We start from the raw sequence: 19,956 nt of genomic DNA on the forward strand, positions 1-19,956 counted from the left end.
CCATGAAAGAGCTACGCATAATATGTCATGTGAGTGAAAGAAAAATAGGATAAGGGTTCTTTCCATTTTATGTCTACTAAAAAAAATGATTTAAACATGAATTATTCCCAATAGTATTGTTCTCCCTCCAACAAGGATCAAGTATATCTTGGCGTAAAGTACAAGGTACTGTTTTATTATTACAAAGGAAGATTAAAAAAAAAATTAATTATTTGATTAAAATGGACAATATGGGAGATGACCTTCACATAATTCGGATAACGGATCCCATACCTGTGATAACTTAAAACCTATAAAAAATAAATTAAAAACTTACAACGTTGCTGCTAACAAGAGCACATTCTTTACCACACTAAAATCTCTTTTCATTTTAATTTCTTTTTTTTTTTTAAACTTTTTCAGCGCACAATACATTGGCGTATATGGACATTTTTTGCCTGGTCAGAATTATGATAGACAAGCATATCAAAACACAATTACAAGAGAAGAGAATAAAGCAGTTCAACTCATACAGGACATACTGAAGATTAATGAAATGTTGCCTTGAAAAAAGTTATCTTTTTGTATGTGTAAGTTGCAGTCCACATTAATCCATTGCCATTTTTAGCACTGCGTATCTTGACAGCGATATATAAATAAACGATGATGATGATTTTTATATTGCATTTTCTGCATCCTTATCTAACTTAGCAGCCTGAATTTTTCCCTTTCACTTTAATGACTTACATTGGTATAAAATAATGGCATCAAATACAGGCTAATCATGCGCCATAAACTATAATGCACCATTTATTTTACGCCGTTTTTCCAGCGTAAGTTCTTTGTGTAGTTCTCTATGTAGCCTGATAAATAGGCCCCTTAGTGAAATATTCAAGAACCTTCTTGCAGTGGAAAATAATTCAAATGGCACTTTAAGGGGAAGTGAGGCATTCATTAGGAACAAATTAGCATTATTGGAAAAATCTAAAGGAACACAAAAAGATTGAGGAAATATACAGTTATTTAAAGGAAATCTAAGGTTATGTAGTCTCAGTCTCAGAGTTGTCATGGAATTGTTGGTAATATCTGATGTAGCCAGGTCTTTTGTAAACATGTCTATGTATGTTGCCTGTGTATGTATTTCATGCTACTTGTTGCTTACTGCCCGTTATACAGTACTAATGAATATATTGTATCCCCATGGAACATCATTCAAATATATCATAAGTTTTAATGAATCCTATTAAACTAAATACAGCAGGATCACACTTTGGAGATAAAAGGTGCCATGTTAAACATTCAATATGTACTGTAGTTGATACAGAAGCCTGACACATCCTGTTTCACTTACTGATTAGCAGCATAGAATAATTATAAATATTATTAATTCTAAATAAACATTAGTAATGAGCTAAATGAGATGCCACAAATGATGTACTGCAGAGGATAGTAGTGGACATATAAATGTTTTATTACTGATAAAGGTGAGTTATTCCCAACACATATCTACACACTGATTGTAAAAACTGATGACACTGGTGCAGGGCTCTACTTGAGACTTGTTAATATAATAATGCAGAAGTTCTTGACTGATGTGGCTGTGGCATTGCTCAGAGTGTTGGATCCACAAGTAGGTAGATGTCCAAATTGGGCCCAGATCTGCTGATTTTGGGACCTCGCCAAACAAGTGAATCTGTTTGTGTATGGTCAGCTTTACAGTAACTCAATTGGTGGGGGACAGACGTTTAAAACAGAATATAGAAGATGTATTCCACCTAGGGTTGCCACCTTTTCTGAAAAAGAATACCAGCCTTCCTATATATTTATCTTTTCTCCCTATTAATAACATTGGGATAAGCCATCATTTTTACTGGCAAGGCCAGTAAAATACCGGCCAGGTGGCAACTCTACTTCCACAAGTGAATCTGTTTGTGTATGGTCAGCTTTACAGTAACTCAGTTGGTGGTGGACAGACGTTTAATACAGATTATAGAAGATTTCTTCCACCTTGCGTTGCCACCTTTTTTGGAAAAAAATACCGCCCATCCTATATGTTTATCTTTTTTCCCTATTTATAACATTGGGATCAGCCATAATTTTTACCAGCCAGGCCAGTAAAATACCGGCGAAGTGGCAACCCTACTTCCCCCTAACATTTAAAGCTATGTGGTTGCAGTAGTCTTTCACTAGATTTACCCTACATTATGTTATTACATTGCCAGTCCATTATTAAATATAATGGCTGGTTGCTAGGCTAAGCAGGACCTTTTAAACCAGATAACATTTATCTGGAGATCTGAATAACAGAATTTGAATTCAATAGCCTCAAAATCCAAATAAAAATGTTTAATGCTGTGGTTATTAACAAAACTAACAAAAGCTGAAAGCTGTACCATGTTTTAATCTTATTACTGATCTGCTATTTACAGACCTATGGTTGTAATTTAGGCCTATACATTTTCACACACAGGATTTAAAAAAAATCTTTAAGATTCTTTGTTTTAGGAGGAATAACTAGGGTGAATAATCTAAATTTTGGTGTGTCTGTGGCTTTTATCACTTTCAAAATGAAAGTTTGGTAAAATGTACTCCATACATGTGCAGCGGCGTAACAAGAGCGTGCAAGGACCCCCCCCCCCACCAAAAACAAAATCTGTAGAAGGGCCCAGTGCACATAGCTGACGTGGTCTGCAAACCCTTCTTGAGAGCAGTAATGAACGTGACAATCTAAAGTGCGGTGGGGCGGAATTTCATTCTTTAGAGGATGCCAAGCCCAAGGTTCCCCCCCACACACACAGGTGTCCTTTCTCTATAGTTATGCCACTGTACACATTCTGCTTATGTACACCGTGTTAAAAAGATTTATTTTTGATTGTAGACAGGTTTAACATCTATTATTTGGAAACTCTTATCCAGAAAGCTCCAAAATGCATTTTCTCTGTTATACATTCTCCACAGCAAGCTGATCTTGTTGTTGGGCTATTTTTGTCATTGATGCTGCACATGCTCAAACAACAGCCTGCCAGAAAGCAGTGCCATCCTAAAGTGCTGGCTCTTTCTGAAAGACCTCAGATGGCTACCTATACACCAATATTACAATACTATAATGCACTTGATGGTTAAAGAATTACATTTTATATTGTAGGGTGAATTATTTGCAGTGTAAACAGTGTAATTTAGAAATAAAAAGTACATCATAAAAATCATGACTGAATCCCTTTAAGGGTAGCATAAAATTAGGTTATATCTGTCTGACGACAACATACTACAGGATGATTATTAACCAGTTCTGATAAGAAATGCACTGATTTATGAGCTGCCATGTAAGGTGAATTTGAACTACAAGTTAGTAGTGATGTGCGGGTTGACCTGAAATCTGTGGCCAACCATTGCGGGTTTTTGTGCCAGTCAGACTGGGGAAGTATGGCAATATTTTGCGGATTGAGTTGTTTTTGAGCTGCACATCAATTCTAGTCAGCTACATATAAGTACTTTATACTCTGCATATTGTGCATTGGGCCCTAAGCTCAGTAAGTGACAGCAGCCCAGAACATGTGTTGTGACTCAGCAGAAAAGAAGATGGGGAGCTACAGGGGCATCTTCAGAGGCACAGATCTTTCCTGCTAAAGGGTAAGCCTTACAATGGTACATAAGCACAACCAAAAAAGTGTAGCATTTCTAGCTTGTTCTTGAGCTTTAGTTCTATTTTAAATGTTTTTATATTTACATGTTTTTAGTAGACTTAAGAGAACTAAAAAAGAGCTTAAAAAGAAGTAGACTAGAAATGCAACACATTAGCCCAAGACTACAGCGTAGTGAATATATGTGCTTCTATAGATGTCCTCAGTAGGATTCACTTTCACATCACATGCTCTGGGCTATGCACAATTATCATAGGGACTGATTTGTAACAGTAATTATTTCAGGTAAAACTCACAACAAGAAGCTGATTAATTCAGAATCAGATTACATGGCATTACAGTTACAGGGCTGCTGAATTCTTCTGCTGATACAGTAAGTTATATAAAATCCAGCCATATGCATTATCAGCTTTAGTTCTACTATAAGTCATGAAACTCTATTTTCTTACTACCTCTATTTACCATTTGTAAATACTGTTCTTGGCAAAATTGTCATTAAAGAATAATCAAATTGCATATTGGAAATGTCCTTAAAGTTATTAAGATATTCTTTTTCTGTATTTTGATAGCTACCATGTACAAATGGTGCTAATAAAACTGTATGAAATCCAAATTAGGATTTCTAAAATGCATGGGATATTTACTGAGAATACTATTTTTTAAGTATTAAACAGTCAGGCATGGTGCCCTTTGCATCTATAGGATTTTCTGCATCACTTGGCTTTGTATCCACTACTGGTGCCGCATCTGCACTGAAGGTGTTGTGGTTTAAAGAAAATGAATTAGGCCTGGCTTTAGCAATATTTATTGCTTTTTCATTTTTATGTCTTTCTTGGTCTTGTGGGCATGTGAGTATTTCTAGTAATTTCCCAATCCCTCTCTTAAATTTCCCTTCCTTCCCAAGATTCTTATGTGGTGACTCAGGCTCCAGGACATTTGTTGCAAGCATATGGCCATTTTCAGATGCTAGAAATCTTTTTCGAAGGGAGATTGATTCATCTTGGCTAGGGGGCAGATAACTGTCTGCATCTCCTCTATAAGGACATGGATTTTTTGGAAATGCATTGGGTCCTTCATAAGGATATTCTGAATTTTGCTCATAAGAACGTTTTGCGATATATGGGACTGAATCTGAAGTTTTCCCTCCAGAACTCTGAATATTATCATGGTTATTAGAACTATTATTTCTCGTTATCATTACATTGTTTTGGATGGTTAATTTTGGTGACTCTATGACATCTCTTGTATGTTGCCTGTGAACTTGATCTTGATGTGGTACTGATTCTTTGTACTCATTCAAAACTACTTGTAAATGATGAATATTATCTTCATTTGCTGAAGGATGTGATTGTTCCATATCAGTAAGCTTGCAGCAAAATAATATTAATCTGTTATTAAGTTCTAACGCTGGATCAACCCCTGTTTCTGGAATAGTACATGAAAAATGTCCAGTCTCTCTATGATTTAAAGACTGACCTCTTAAACTGGAAGAATGGAAACCATTGTTGGTATTTACAGTCTGAAGTGAGTAAAAAGCCCCTGGACTATTGGTCCCAGAATGTGTTTTGGAATGTGGAGATAGTTTAAGATGAATGGGACTATTTTGTGAAGCATGCGGCTCATCTACTGCAATGTATAGATTACCATCTGTAGAACTGATTGATCTATTAATAATGAAAGGTGACTTTTTATTTTGCATTTGCAAGTGAGCTTCCTGATTAGTAATATAGCCATTCTGATTCAAGGGTTCGTTGGTTGTAAAGGTTGATATGCCTGTGTTTTTGGATGGATCCAGTTTTGATATTAAAAGATATTTTAGTTGATCAGTGGGCTGTCTATCTTTAACGATATAAAATTCTTCCCCGTTATTGCTAGCTATAGACAACTTTCTTTGTGAACCCTGCAAATAGTACATAGGGGAACCAGGATTTTCATACTGAACATTTGAAAAGTCGATTCCATTTTCCGAGTGTTGTATTCCTGATGGCAGTTCATTGTTAGTCCGATGATACAATTCTGTGTCAGAATAAAGATAGTTTTCTTTTTGGCCTAGTAAGTAATTCCTAGGACTTCCCAGTGGATCTGTTTTCTTTTGCCATGTATTGCTTAAAAGATGACTTGGATTTTGCTTAGGGCTGTTATCAGCAGAAACTTGAATGTGGTCAGCTGGTACTTGTTTTACCAAATAAATAGATTCCGGCTGCTGGCCAGGTTTAGCCATGCCAATGTCAGAAGCTCTGCCTTCATTTTGATAAAAAGACGGTTTCTCATGGTGTTGCAAAAATTCAATTCCTCTGAAGAGGTCTTCACTTTTTATATAGGGAGCATTTGTGTTGCCAGTATAATCACCATTGTTAGGGACACTGATTTTTTGCTCTTCTTTTTTAATTTCAGCATTAGGTGGCATATTTCTATTGCTTGAGAATATTTCCCGGGGAGTGTATTCATTTTCAGTAACGGATTTCACAATGTGCCCAGGAAAATTGTCCAAACCTCGATTCTGGACTAGGATAATTTTTTGGTTAGGTGTTTTATTTTCATTAACTAAGAAAGACAGATATTCTTCCACATGCTTATTTTCCTCACCTTTTGGGGAAGTATTGTCTGGCACATTGTTTCTGTAATATTGCTGTATGCCTTCATTTCCTATTGTGTTCACTGTAGGATCATGATACATTCCCCTTGCTTCTCTTACAAAACTATTAATATCGGCATCTTTTGTAGCCACTGTTCTGAGTGGAATTTTGTCTGAATTGGTCTGAGGAACATACCTGATGTAACTTGCTTTTTCAGAGTTGTGGATGTTTGTTAATGGTTCTTTAGCTGTCATTTGTTCTTGGCGATAGTAGGCATTTTGAGATGGGAGGCCTCCCCGTCCAACTAAAATCTTGTCAGCTATATGATATTTTTGATGCAGTTGGTGGTTACTTAAAATAGTGTCTGGATTAGGTGACCTAACAAGATAATGTTCTTGTCTGGATGCCCCATGTAAAGTATTTTTATTATGGACAAGAGCTATCACGGGAGGACCTTCTATGTGCCCATTTTGGCCATTCAAGTGAATGGTGGGGCTCTGTGAAATATCTCCAGCCATACTTCCATTGTTTGTTGTGGTGTTTCCTTGGCTTTGGGGAATGGTTGTCGAATTATTGTCAACTATTGTTGTATTGCTTGTCTCTGCAACTGGACTCTCTGTTTTGGGAGGTTCTTTTTCAGGCTTTGCAGGTTCGTCATCTTCATTCATTTCCTCAGAATTATAAGGTGCTCTGCCACCCATTCCAAACAATCCAAAGTAATTACCCTATCAAAAATGAAAAAAGAAAAAAAAACAGCAATTCATACATATTTTAACTTAATGAATAAAATAGTCAACATTGATTTATTATCAATGCCACAGCTATTCTAAGTAAGATACAAAGAAACAACACTCAATTGGTGCAGGGCATTTCCCATAATGTTTAGCTATCAGGAATGACCATGAAGCAATTTGTGGTTATTACTTATATTACTTAATTATTATAAATAATGAGCAGGCAGTCCAGATAAATAGCTCAAATCACTTAATGACTCATAACCTTAATGTAAAAAAACAAACAAAAAAAAACAAACTTAGAAATATTACTGTACTCTGAACTAAAAAACGAAGTATCCATGGGATATGGGTGCCCTTATACATTAGGGCACACAATGTAATACGTTCATTTCAATATTTTCCAATGAAATTGTTGCACTTTACACCATCTTAAATGTGCAAAAGAAGATATTCAATATAAGTTTTATAGTTTTTAAACTACATATAAGCCCAGTTTTGTAGTTGTCTTTATTATTTATTCAAGTCTAAGAAATGTGAGTGAATTTGCCCCCTAGAGTGAAATTCCGCCACTCTCCATTAATTTCTATTGGATTTTTAAAATAGTATTTATCAATGGGTGAAAGTGAAAGTTCATCCTTTAATAAATAGGCCCTTCAAAACCCCATAGAAAATAATGGAGAGTGGTGGAATTTCACTCTAGAGCACTGTGGCAATCTCTAACTTCACTCTCGATAAATATTAGGGATGCACCGAATCCACTATTTTGGATTCGGCCGAACCCCCGAATCCTTCACAAAGGATTCGGCCGAATAACGAACCCGAATCCTAATTTGCATATGCAAATTAGGGGTGGGAAGGGGAAAACTTTTTTTACTTCCTTGTTTTGTGACAAAAAGTCACGTGATTTCCCTCTCCGACCCTAATTTGCATATGCAAATTAGGATTCAGTTCGGCCGGGCAGAAGGATTCGGCCAAAGCTGAATCCTGCTGAAAAAGGCCGAATCCTAGCGGAATCCCGAACTGAATCCTGGATTCAGTGCATCCCTAATAAATATACCCCTAGGACATTTATCTACACTCTGGTACTGAGTCATTGTAAGTTTATTTCCCTATGGCAGTTGCACCTTAATGCCGTACTTGTTATTCACATTGCTCACAGGTGCAAAACTGTCCTGTACTTAATGCCTTCACTGAACGAGTATTTTATACAGGCTTGATATTGGTATGTATTGCCCTTTTATCATTGTGTGAATTTTGTTTCTAGGATAAAATATTAATTTCTAGTTGAAAATATATATACTGGGAATATTTGCAGATAGAGTGACATTTTAAGGGGTCAGGGTACTATTTATTTAGTACTATTTATGGGACTTATGTGAAGCCTTTGGGAAATGAGGTGTATTAGAGAACTATAGATCTGTATTCTTAGACTTCTGTTTTTCCTCATAAACAATCTTCCTTCTGATTATTGATTTCTATTTTTATGAACAAATTTTTGATCTAGAATCACAGTAAGGGTCCTTAAGCTAAGAAGGCCCATATATTTTGCAACATATTGAGGACATACTGAGAAATGTTAATTTTTCTGCCCTGTCCAGCTGCTGACAAGTTTTATTAGAGTTGCATTACATAACCTTTTTCTGAGTATTCATTTGAAAACATGTTTTACATACCTGTTGCCAGTAGGGTTGATATGGGTTCATTATATTGGAAAATGGAGGAAACATCTGTAAACACACATACTCATATAAGTGACACTTGTGTTATCATAAGTCAAACATTTAATTGTCCTTTGCCTTAAGGTGGCCATAGACACAAAGATCCGCTCGTTTGGCAACATCGCCAAACGAGCGGATCTTTCCCCGATATGCCATTAACGAGCATGGCTATATCGGGGGTAATCTGATTGTTCGGCCGTACGGCCGTACGATCCGATTACGATGTGCCGTGGGCTCCGGCGGGATCGGTCGGGTCAAATCCAACCCTGACCGATCAACCAAACGAGCGATCTCCGCCGGACGAAAGATGTCGGCACACGCCACACACGATCCAAAAATCGTACGAATCCTCGATTCGTACGATACGATCTGTGTGTCTATGGCCACCTTTATGGTTATTTTACATTTTAATAGGTTCTTTACATCAGATTTATTGTGTTTAGTGCCCCTAAAGGAGAACTAAACCCTAAAAATTAAAATAGATAAAAATGCCATATTTTTCATACTGAACTTATTTCACCAGCCTAAAATTTCAGTTTCTCAATAGCAGCAATGATCTAGGTCGGACTTGTCACAGGGGGTCACCATCATGGAAAGTGTCTGTGACACTCACATGCTCAGTGGGCTCTCAGCATCTGAGCTAAATTAAGCTTAGGGCTAATCACAAATTATCAAGCAGAAAATTAGGCTGGCCTGTAATATAATCTGATTGTGCTGGCCTCTGTGCTGCCATGTAGTAATCATCTGTATTAATTACTAATAAGGCTTATACTGTGACATATTTATTCTATGTGTACTGTATATTGTGAGTGGGTCCCTAAGCTCAGTAAGTGACAGCAGCACAGAGCATGTGCAGTGAATCAGCAGAAAAGAAGATGGGGAGCTACTGGGGCATCTTTGGAGGCACAGATCGTTATTGCTATAGGGCTGTGGTTGCCTTGGGCACTGTGTGCCAGGAACATTTATCTTTGTAGTTCAGAAAGTACCACATTTACAACCTAGTACAGGATCAATTAACAGGAAACCCATTATCCAGAAAGCTCAGAATTACAGGAAGGCCGTCTCTCATAGACTCCATTTCCTTTTTCTACCTTGTAATTGATCCTAACTAAGATATAATGAATCCTTATTGGAAGCAAAACCAGCCTATTGGGCTTATTTAATATTTACGATTTTCTAGTAAACCTATGATGATCCAAATTACAGAAAGATCCGTTATCCAGAAAATCCCAAGTCCCAGGCATTCGGGAGAATAGGTCCCATACCTGTACTTCAAATATTAGTATGATTACCTGCTTTGTTTCTAATGGCTAGGTGCTTAAGGGTAGCAACAAACTCAGCAAACTTAAAATATAAATATACTCTGTATAACTATGCAGTTATAGTAGGTTCTTGCACTGTACTTTATATTATATATAAAGATCAGTTTCCAATCTTACCAGGGGTGTCTGTGCTTGTGGGTCAGGTGAAGGAGGAAGCTGAAGTGGCTGCTGTGGTTGTTTTGTTACATAATTGGATTTTGATGGAGGAGGATTGAATTGTGGTTGCTGTACAGGTGGCATTTGCAGCTGTGGAAGCTGTGATTGGACTGGCTGCAGATGGAATCTTGGCAGATTTGGTGGAATGGCCTCTTTATGTATCTGTTGGGTCCTAGCTGTGTTCTGCGGTAGCCATGGGGAAGGTTGTCTACCTAAGGCTTGCTGTAGCTGCATCATCTGTAAGTAGTGTGGATGGCCAAATCCAAACATAGAGCCAACACTGGGCATCTAGAAAATAATAGTTTGTTGACTTGAAGCAAAAGTGGGCTTCTGAAAAAGAACACTATAAACTGAAAGCTGATTTAGTTGAAATAAGCAAGGAAAGAGAGAGCAGAGAAAATAGTAGCTATTTATATAACAACTAATATGGGAATAATAATATGGGAAAAATAAATAATATGGGAAACTAATAAGGGACAAACAGGAATATTAGGGGCAGATAAGGGACAATAGGTTGAAGAAAAAATCATCTCACTCAGGAACCTCAGCAATCAATAGTTCTGGCTTGCTCACATGGTAATTATTCAATCAATTTCCCGACCATGGATGTTAGAAGGTAAGTAAATATGCCCCACAGTGTTTGGGGGCGGGTTGTGTCACTGGAGGTAGGTTATGATATCAAGCAATGCACACATGACACATTCAATTACTTTTCTTAAATGATTTATGGTTCAGAAATACATGTTGCAGCACCTCTGCAGAGAGTAAAGTAGCATTGTTTGTCTGTGCAAGATATAAATCTTTACAAAGGGAATTTTAACATGATCATTTTGTAATTTAAGTAGACTGAAACATTCAGCATTAACATGCCATTGTGAGTGTCATAGATGTGGTATGAGAGCAATATGTGAATTTGTATATAGGTAAATATCCTATTTTATTTTAACAGTTTCATACCTGTGGGTTTTGATAGGCATACGGTCCATAAGGCATTCCCTGATAATATCAGAACAAACAATATTGTTATTAAATGTACAATGTTTTACTGGGAATGAGAAAGAATTGTTATATGTCATTATCACCATAACGTTGTGGTTTTAAATTGTAGCGCTGGCCCCCCAAAGGGGACGTGAAGCAGTGGCTGGGGGGCAATAGACTGAAGGCCAGTTAGGGTCAGGTCCAATTTTATATAAAGGCACATGGACCCATGTCTGGGGCAGCAGTTTTAAAGGGGCAGCAAATGGGTTACTATTTATTAACAATGAAACATGAAAGAAATGTAAGAAAAAAAATCCTCCACCTGCCACTAGACCATTACAGCAACATTTGGCACATGGTGATTGGTGCAGACTGTAATGCTCATTCACTGTTGGCTGGGTGAGCACTTCCCTTGTATGCTTATCTGTCTTCACCTCACAGAGCAATAACCATCTCCATACTATAGAGATGCAAAGCACTGGCCCTTTAAAGCTGCTGCCCCAGCCATGGGCCTATGTGCGCCTATAAATAAAATTGGCCCTGACCCTAACTGGCCTTCAGTCTGCTGCCCCCCAGCCAATGCTCAAGGTCTTCCTTGGTGAGCCAGCACTAATTATAAGACCATCATTCACCTGTATTGCCCTGATGGTGACCCTGACAATTATGTAAGTAAAGGGTTAAAATTTATGTTTTTTCGTAATTATAGAAGAGCCCAAGACTCAGAAACCAATTCTTTAAACTATCTATGTACATGATATTTATGTACTCAGTACTGGTTCTTAAAGGGGAACTATCACAAAAAGGATAATGTGATATCTGCTAGATCTGACTAAAATAAGACATTTTCTATATATAGCTAATTAAAATTTCTGACCTGTTTCTGAAATAACCAAGTTAATATTTTTCACTATCCCTCTCTTGGAATCTGTCTCTCTTTATTCTCTCTTCATGCAGGAGTTGGGTGTCAGATTTTAAATGATAAAGCACTTAATTTTCATTTTTGCATTTACTTAGCTCGAGTGAAGGAACAGAGGAAAAATAGTTTGAATTTTGAATGTTTTTTTTGGCTACTTCGACCATCAAATGGGCTACTTCGACCTTCGACTACGACCTTCGAATCGAACGATTCAAACTAAAAAAATTTTTTAGTTTGAATCGTTCGATTATTCGACTATTCGATAGTCGAAGTACTGTCTCTTTAAAAAATTCTTCGACCCCCTAGTTTGCCACCTAAAACCTACCGAGGCCAATGTTAGCCTATGGGGAAGGTCCCCATAGACTTCCTAACAATTTTCTGATCGATGGAATATCCTTTGATCGATGGATTAAAATTAATTAACCCTCGATATTTGACCCTAGGTAAATGTGCCCCTAAATGTTTCACAGATGATTCTCTTGAGATAAGGTGAGACCTGCTGCAAGTTATCGACTGTCAGCTGCACTGGCAAGATGTCTAGTTAATCGATCAGTCTACAGTTAGCTTTCTTGGACATAGGTGGAGGGTGATTTTTCTTTATTTGGTGAGGCTAAAGGCAACACATTCTAGCAAACGTAAAAGTTAGTAACTAGTGGGCATGCAGGCTAAACGATTAATTACTGCAGGATTAGGGACATTCAGGTTTGTATTCTTTGTACATATGTACGTAAGCTTTAATTACTGTGAAATATGTTAACCAGGGGCGTAACTATAGCGGAAGCAGACCCTGCGGCTGCAGGGGGGCCCAGGAGGTATTGGGGCCCCATGAGGCCCTAATTCATATACAATTTCAATAAATATTGGAGAAACAAGTCAAACTCTAGACATTTTGGGGGCCTGAAAAATAATTTGCTGTGGGGCCCAGTAATATCTAGTTACGCCACTGATGTTAACAATCAGAACAAACCAAACATATATCTAAAGTCACATTTAAATTAATATATTAGGAAACATACTATATGGCAAAAATATCAGGACACAGTTTAGTAACATTTACTGCTGAGTTACAGATATTCTCTGAAAGTAATTTCAGCAATAGAATTATGGGAATTTTATTGGCAGGCTAAACTCACACATGTCTAATATCACTATAAAACACCACTATGTAGTATTTTCAAAAAAGGTACGCAAACTGTATTTTTGGGCATTTTTTTTTTTGCCTTTTGCAGATGTCAGGCAGGTTTAGAGAGGCTTAGCCTTGTTAAAAATCAGCCTATGTTCGTGGATATATCTGTATACGCAGACTTGTATGCCTAATGGACATTTATGGCATTTGCAAATGTTACAATTTCTTACCTCTTCACTGTTACTGGACATATGTGAAAATCGCATCTGTAATTGAAAATTAATGAATGAATTTTGTTTCAAAGTGGAACTGTGCTTGGCTACAGGGCTATACAGTAGAAGATGGAACTTACAGGGAATGCATTAGAAGAGATCAGGAAGCAAAGGAGAAGAATAATAGGCAACATCAGTTGTCTTGGCAATGCCTAAAATGACATGAAGTAATAAATTATATACAAAAACATGTTTCTTCTCAGAAAACAACCAGTGGGATTAAGATCTACAGAACAGGGGAAAATACAGTACGACTCTGGGAGCATGGAGCATGCAAGAGATTTGATAGCAGAGGAGGAGTTTAAAGATGTGAATGTGTATGTGAGTATGATTCAGTACGAATCAAATGTGGTTCTGAAAGGCTTGCATAGATCTGTAAACAAGACCACAGACCTAGTTGAACTACAACTCACAACCATCCTCCACTGCTTCAAAAATTCCAGCTTTCATTTCTGGGAAATAACTTTTCTGTCTTGTTGAACTACAACTCACAATCATCTTTTTTTAAATTATAAGCATATGCCGAGGAACAATCATTTGAATTTTCTCCACAGAAAAAGTGATTGCCCACCTGGATTGTATTTATTAGTGATTTTAGAATTATTTATTCATATTTTATACACTGTGTTTTCTGGCCGGCCAGTGTTTTTGTGATTATATAATAAATTGTACTTTTAATATACTTATTTTTTCGTAATAGATTTTTATCCCCAATAGCACCTTGGGGATTGAAGGTGTGCAGTTTTTACCAATATAATACCTTTCCCCCATCCGAAACAGGAATTTCTTTGTATAACCACAGACCTAGACCAGCATACATTATGCTACAAAAATATACCACCGGTGCAAGTGTTCTGGGCCCCTCTACTTTCTAAATGAAGTTAACTTTTTACATGTTTAGCATGCTGTTTACTTGGGGTTCTGGATGGTGCTGTCACAGGGATGTTTCTGTGCCTTATTACCTGGGCCGTACTGTACTATGCAAAAAATGGTGTCATCCTGAGATGGATGGGCCCTAGAACGCCCTCACTGAAAATGTGGCAAAAGTTGGTAAATACCACAAAATCTGGCAGCCATGGATTGATGTGGAAGGACTGGTTGACTGGATGACTATGCTATACCAAGTGTTCAAATGTGAAAAGTAACTCAAGTGTAATAGTCAACAGTATTTGCATGGAACCCCCAGGCAGGACTACTAGCTCCACTCCCTCCCTTCCTCCCTCCTTTTCTACTAATAAAAAATAAATGTTTTAAAAGAATAAGTGTGGCTGAAGTGGTCATAGCCTATAGGCCATTAATACAAATATGTAAATTAGGTAACTAGATACATGGATATCTGCCCAGCAACTAGGGAAATGAGGAAGTATAGGGATTTAAAGCCATAGGCACTTACTATAACTGTGGGTCCCCACACTAATGTTAGGTTAGGTGTGTTGACCAGCACTGTCAAGCAGAAACAGCAGAAGTTTAAACAACCCACTTTGCCTCTAACTATCATGGTTTCTGATATTAATTAATTTTAATATTAAGAAAAGTACATGGTAGGCACATGGTAGGCACAGGCAAAACTCCACTCAGAAATGCATAAAACAGAGCAGAGGTCTGCCTGTCCGATTCAGGAATATTGTTTCACATAGATTTATATAGGAAGTTATGGCTTGCAGAGAGATGATTAATAGCAGCAGCAAAATGACCTGGTCATTAACTGTTAAGATGCACATACAAATACCACATCTATTTTACCAAAACATACCCCAGACATGCCAGAATAATTACTATACTACAGAAAATTTATAACGAGCATATTAACCCAGACCAGCTGGTTACCTCAAAAGTGTCAGTATAATTATTAAGGACATTTGACAATCTGCATAAGCCCAAGACATGCTAGTATAAATGTACAAAAAATTTAGTGGAGGTCATATTAACCCCAGACAAAAAATTTAGTGAAGGCCATATTGACCCCAGACAAGGCAGTACAATTACTATGGAAAATCAATAACCTGCATATTAATCTGAGATATGCCAGTAATATTACTATAGATAATGGATGGTCCGCATATTAACCCCAGACTTGCCAGTAAGATCTACAGGGCAGGGACCTCTTTACTACTGTCTCCCTTGCCATATATCACTTAAGCTCTGTGTCCTTATATAAACTTTGTTCCCGTGTATTTTTATTTTATTTTAGTTTACATATTGTACTTTTATACATTGTACAGCACTGCGACTCCTTTACAGCACTTTACAAATGATGTTCTACATACATACATACATACATACATACATACATACATACAGTACATACAGTATAACAGGAAATTAATAATCAGTATATTAACCACAGAAGTGCCACCGACTGTAAAAATGGCCAATGAGCACTCTAACGTCAGATGAATGTAGAAATGGATAGATTGAAAGCATTACCTCACTTACAATTGCATAAGCAGAATATCAACACGAAAGTTCCTTTTTCCTGCTGCTCCCATGCTTTTCGTACCTGTCTCTCTGCCTGGCTCATGTAAAAAAAAACAACATGGCTGTACATTCCACAGTGAAATGCACAGGCATCTTGAATTTTTTCCTCCAGAAACAGGATGCTGGGAAGACCCTTGGACACACAGGTCAATGTGGGCCATTTAAATAGGGATCTGGCATAGGAGGCTGTGAGCTGTGAAGTATGCAAAATCCCAGGGGGAGGAAAGTGCCCCTCTTTGCGGACACCCATAGACATGCCCACTGCTCTTTGAGTTTTTGTGCATTGGATAGTATATTTTCTAGCATAATGGAGCTGCACAGCACTTTTTAATCGCAATAAGCCACTTTGATTTGCAATCCACTAAACGGGTAATTTACTGAAAAGGAAATAAGCAATAATATGAATCAAACAATAAATAGTACAAAGATAAAGTTATAAAGACAGTATTCATTCTAATTAACAAGTTGGCATACACTCAAGGTGATAGGGGGTGCCGCCAGATATCCTTATTACAATGTAACATGTCCCTTTACAGAATTTAGTGGTGGTCAGGTTAGGGGCAGCTGGCAGTAACATGACAGATATTTCATTCCCACACATCTTTGTTTTCTTTGTTTGAATGACCTAATTCTAAGCAACTTTTCAATTGGTCTTTTTATTTATTTACATTTTTTTTAATTATTTGCCTTCTTCTTCAGACCCTTTCCAGCTTTCAAATGGGGTTCACTGGCCTTATCTAAAAACAAATGCTCTGTAAGGCCACAAATATATTGGTATTGCTACTTTTTGTTACTCATCTTTCTATTCAGGCCCTCTCCTAAATCATCAGTTTGGGTAATTTGTACCCGAGCAACCAGATTGTTGAAATTGCAAACTGGAGAGCTGCTGAATAAAATGCAAATAACTAAAAAAACCACAAATATTAAAAAATGATAACCTATTGCAAATTCGTCAGAATATCAATCTCTACATCATACTGATCATACAGTTAATTAACACCTTAAATTCTCTTGATTTAGTGCTTGAATCTGGTTACAGAAGTTTTGAAAAAGAGATGCTGAGCAGAAAGTCTAGTATTAGCAGTCTAAAACTACTAATTATTCAGGAACCACCAAAATAGAATATTAGAAGTGGTGCCTGAGGTGAGGATCTCATTTAATGCAAAAAGTCAACTTGAGGAGAATTTAAAATTATTTTCACAAAGTAAAATTTTTGCTGCATTATTGGAAAGGGCTAGAGTATGCTAATACATACCAGTTATGCTAAAGAAAATACCAGATTATGAGGTTTAAATGTTTAAAGCGAATCACAAACCCCAGTCTGTAATGCTCTATTATTATGAGAGTGTTTTTATCATAATTTTATTTAAATAATATAAATATGACATTACCTCAAATCCTCAGATTGAATTCTTGCATTTAGCCGATCAGGTAATTGATAATAAAATCTGCTGGGTGCCCCTGGCTTTGCTTCATGGCTGTATTTAAGAAGAGCAGTTAGAACCTAAGAGGACCAATCAGCAGCCACCAAAAGACTAATCTTTGCATCTTTTTTCTCTAGAAAAGACACAATAAAACTGCACATGAAATATGTTATTATATGACTTGTGCAAGCTGGTCTCGTATTATAGGTAATTACTAGTCAACAAATTTAGCTTAGAAGTGTAACATTCTAGGGCAAGTCTACAAATCAAACAGTTCTACAGTTCGGCATCACGGGAGTCATTTTCTTCTGCCTGCAGAATTGTAATTACTGTCCGTGATTCAAACTGTGTTTATGAACAATGCCAATAAATTGTAGTCCAAAATCTGCAGGTGTATCATATAACTACATGTCTGTCTGCAAACAAATAGATAAACTTTGTGCCGGCTTGTCCAATTAGTGGCCATCGTTTAACGAGGCAGTTCACCTTGAATTTAACTTAGCAGTCGTGCTCAGATTGAATGGTGGAATGGTGGAACAGGTGGATCAGTTTGTGGTTGTCAGATATATTGTACTAATAATTAGAGAGAGGTGATAGAATTGTTCATACCTTAAATATAGTATAAGTGTAGGAAGACCAGTCTACACAGATACATTGTGACAGTAGGCATTGCCAATCAGTGACGCAACTTGGTAGGTTCGGGCCCACCCCCACCCCTCCCAAAAAATCTACTGAGGGGCCCGGTGTCAACAGTCCTCCTCCCCTGGCCCCCTCCCAACCAGTTGTGCCGCACCTCACTGACCTGGACCACAACGCTATTTTGAAGGTAAAAGACGGGTCTGGGAGGAGGACTATAATACAGCAGACCTCATGGTCTGGGCCCCTCTCTTGCCTGACCCCCCCTGCGCCTGCGGGGTCTGCTGTATAGGTAGTTGCGACAGTGTTGCCAACAGTGGCATAACTAGAGGACCACAGGCCCAGGTCCAAAAACTGCAACCTCCCCCCCAGTCAGACCCCTCTGGGAAACACGTCACATGCCTGCTCTCACCCCAGTTTTTCTTGTCGTGCAGCGTCTCCGGCGGACCCTACACATGGCCATGGGCCCGAGGTTCACACCCGCTGCTCCCGCAGTAGTTTTCCAACCTACAGGAAACAAATCTGATAAAAGATCAGGGATGTTTAACAGCAATTGACTGGTCGAAATTTCAAAATGCATCCATTTTTATGTGGGTAAAGTGCCAGGAACTAGGAGGCAGGTTCCCTAAAGGGCGAAGTGACTAAAGCTAGTGAAAATTCGCCAGCGTGACGTCATTTCGGAACTTCGCCAATTCCCTAACGGGCACAGGCGTCGCTAAGCTAGCGAAGGAGATAGACGGTAGTGTTGCTTCGCACTCTAACGCCAGGCGAACAGATTTAACTGACTTAATACAAATTCACTAAGATGTGGATTTTACTGAAGGTTACCTCATACATGGAATATACCATATACTCACATACCATAAACTGCACATTCCCTGTAAAAAAAAATATGTTTTAGCTTGTGGTCTAACATCAGATTGTAATTAGATGTCGAAGTATAAGAAAATGCTGATACCTTAAAAGTATCTCCAAACAACAACAAGACTTGTGAACTTATCATTTTTTCAAATTACCACTTCAGTTCCTTAATTAACATGTCTCACCAATGATTTCTGCTGCTCATATACAGTGTTAAGCCAAGGAATGTCATGGGGTGCATATATACAATAATTATGTAAAACTGAAGTTGCCCTTCTTGCAAGATTAAGGAATGGTGCAGCAACACCTCACACACTTCCTTTTTGCTATTCTCTCCCCAAAAGAAAAGCAAATCTGTGGAGGAAGGTTAGATCTGCCATGCTACTTGGTATTTTTATATGGCTAACATACTCATAGGATAATGTAATTAAAGGAATAACGCTTGTACCATGTCTAATAAACCACAGCAACCATTCAAATGTATGCATTCTAACGGGTAACCAGTTTCCCTAATTTTTTAACTAGGAGTGCAAGTTTAAAGAATAACTATAATTTAAAAATAAATGTCTAGAAATTCAGTTTTTTATATAGCCCAGGCATTCAGCAGCCTTATAACAGTAGTGTTCCAGGCCTTCAAAGTTGTCCACAGCAGCTCCCCATTTTATGAAACATGTTTTGTGTCAGTGACACTGCACATGCTCTGAGCTGCTAAGAAGATAAGCTTTAAGGATGTCGGAAATCAACAACCTTTCAGCCTTGTATCAGGAGGCCAGGTGCCCTAGGCAACCCAGTCGGACACCCCCGCCACCCGCACATGCTTGCGCTCCTGACTGGGTGCGACGGAGAGAGAGGAGATGGAGGGGAGGGAGGGGTTAGTGACGGAGGGGAGGGAGGGGTTAGTGACGGAGGGGAGGGAGAGCGACAGATGGAGGGGAGGGTGACAGGAGGGAGCGGAGAGTGACGGAGGGTGACAGAGGGAAGGAAGGGGAGTAATACTGATAGGTGCTGACTAGGGGTAGGCAGAAGACAATTTTAAAGGTAGCTGCCCAGCGCCCCCCTATCATTGCACCCTAGGCAGCTTCCTCTTCTGCCTGTCCCTAGTTCTGGCCCTGCCTTGTATCACGAATTTAACATTG

The 19,956-nt window shown here is 38.1% G+C and overlaps 1 protein-coding gene across 1 annotated transcript; it reads right to left on the reverse strand.

Moving 5' to 3' along the window:
- Nucleotides 1-4,272: 4,272 nt before the first annotated feature.
- Nucleotides 4,273-14,241, reverse strand: LOC108719629 (enamelin). The gene is made up of 6 exons (XM_018268807.2): nt 14,182-14,241; nt 13,502-13,573; nt 13,380-13,415; nt 11,087-11,125; nt 10,091-10,417; nt 4,273-6,921 (listed from the first exon to the last, which is right to left on the reverse strand). The coding sequence occupies exons 1-6, from the start codon at nt 14,239-14,241 to the stop codon at nt 4,273-4,275; spliced, it is 3,183 nt and encodes a 1,060-aa protein (XP_018124296.1).
- Between the last annotated feature and the right edge of the window lie 5,715 nt (nt 14,242-19,956).

Source organism: Xenopus laevis, chromosome 1L (genome assembly GCF_017654675.1).
Source record: "Xenopus laevis strain J_2021 chromosome 1L, Xenopus_laevis_v10.1, whole genome shotgun sequence".
Classification (NCBI taxonomy): Eukaryota; Metazoa; Chordata; class Amphibia; order Anura; family Pipidae; genus Xenopus; species Xenopus laevis.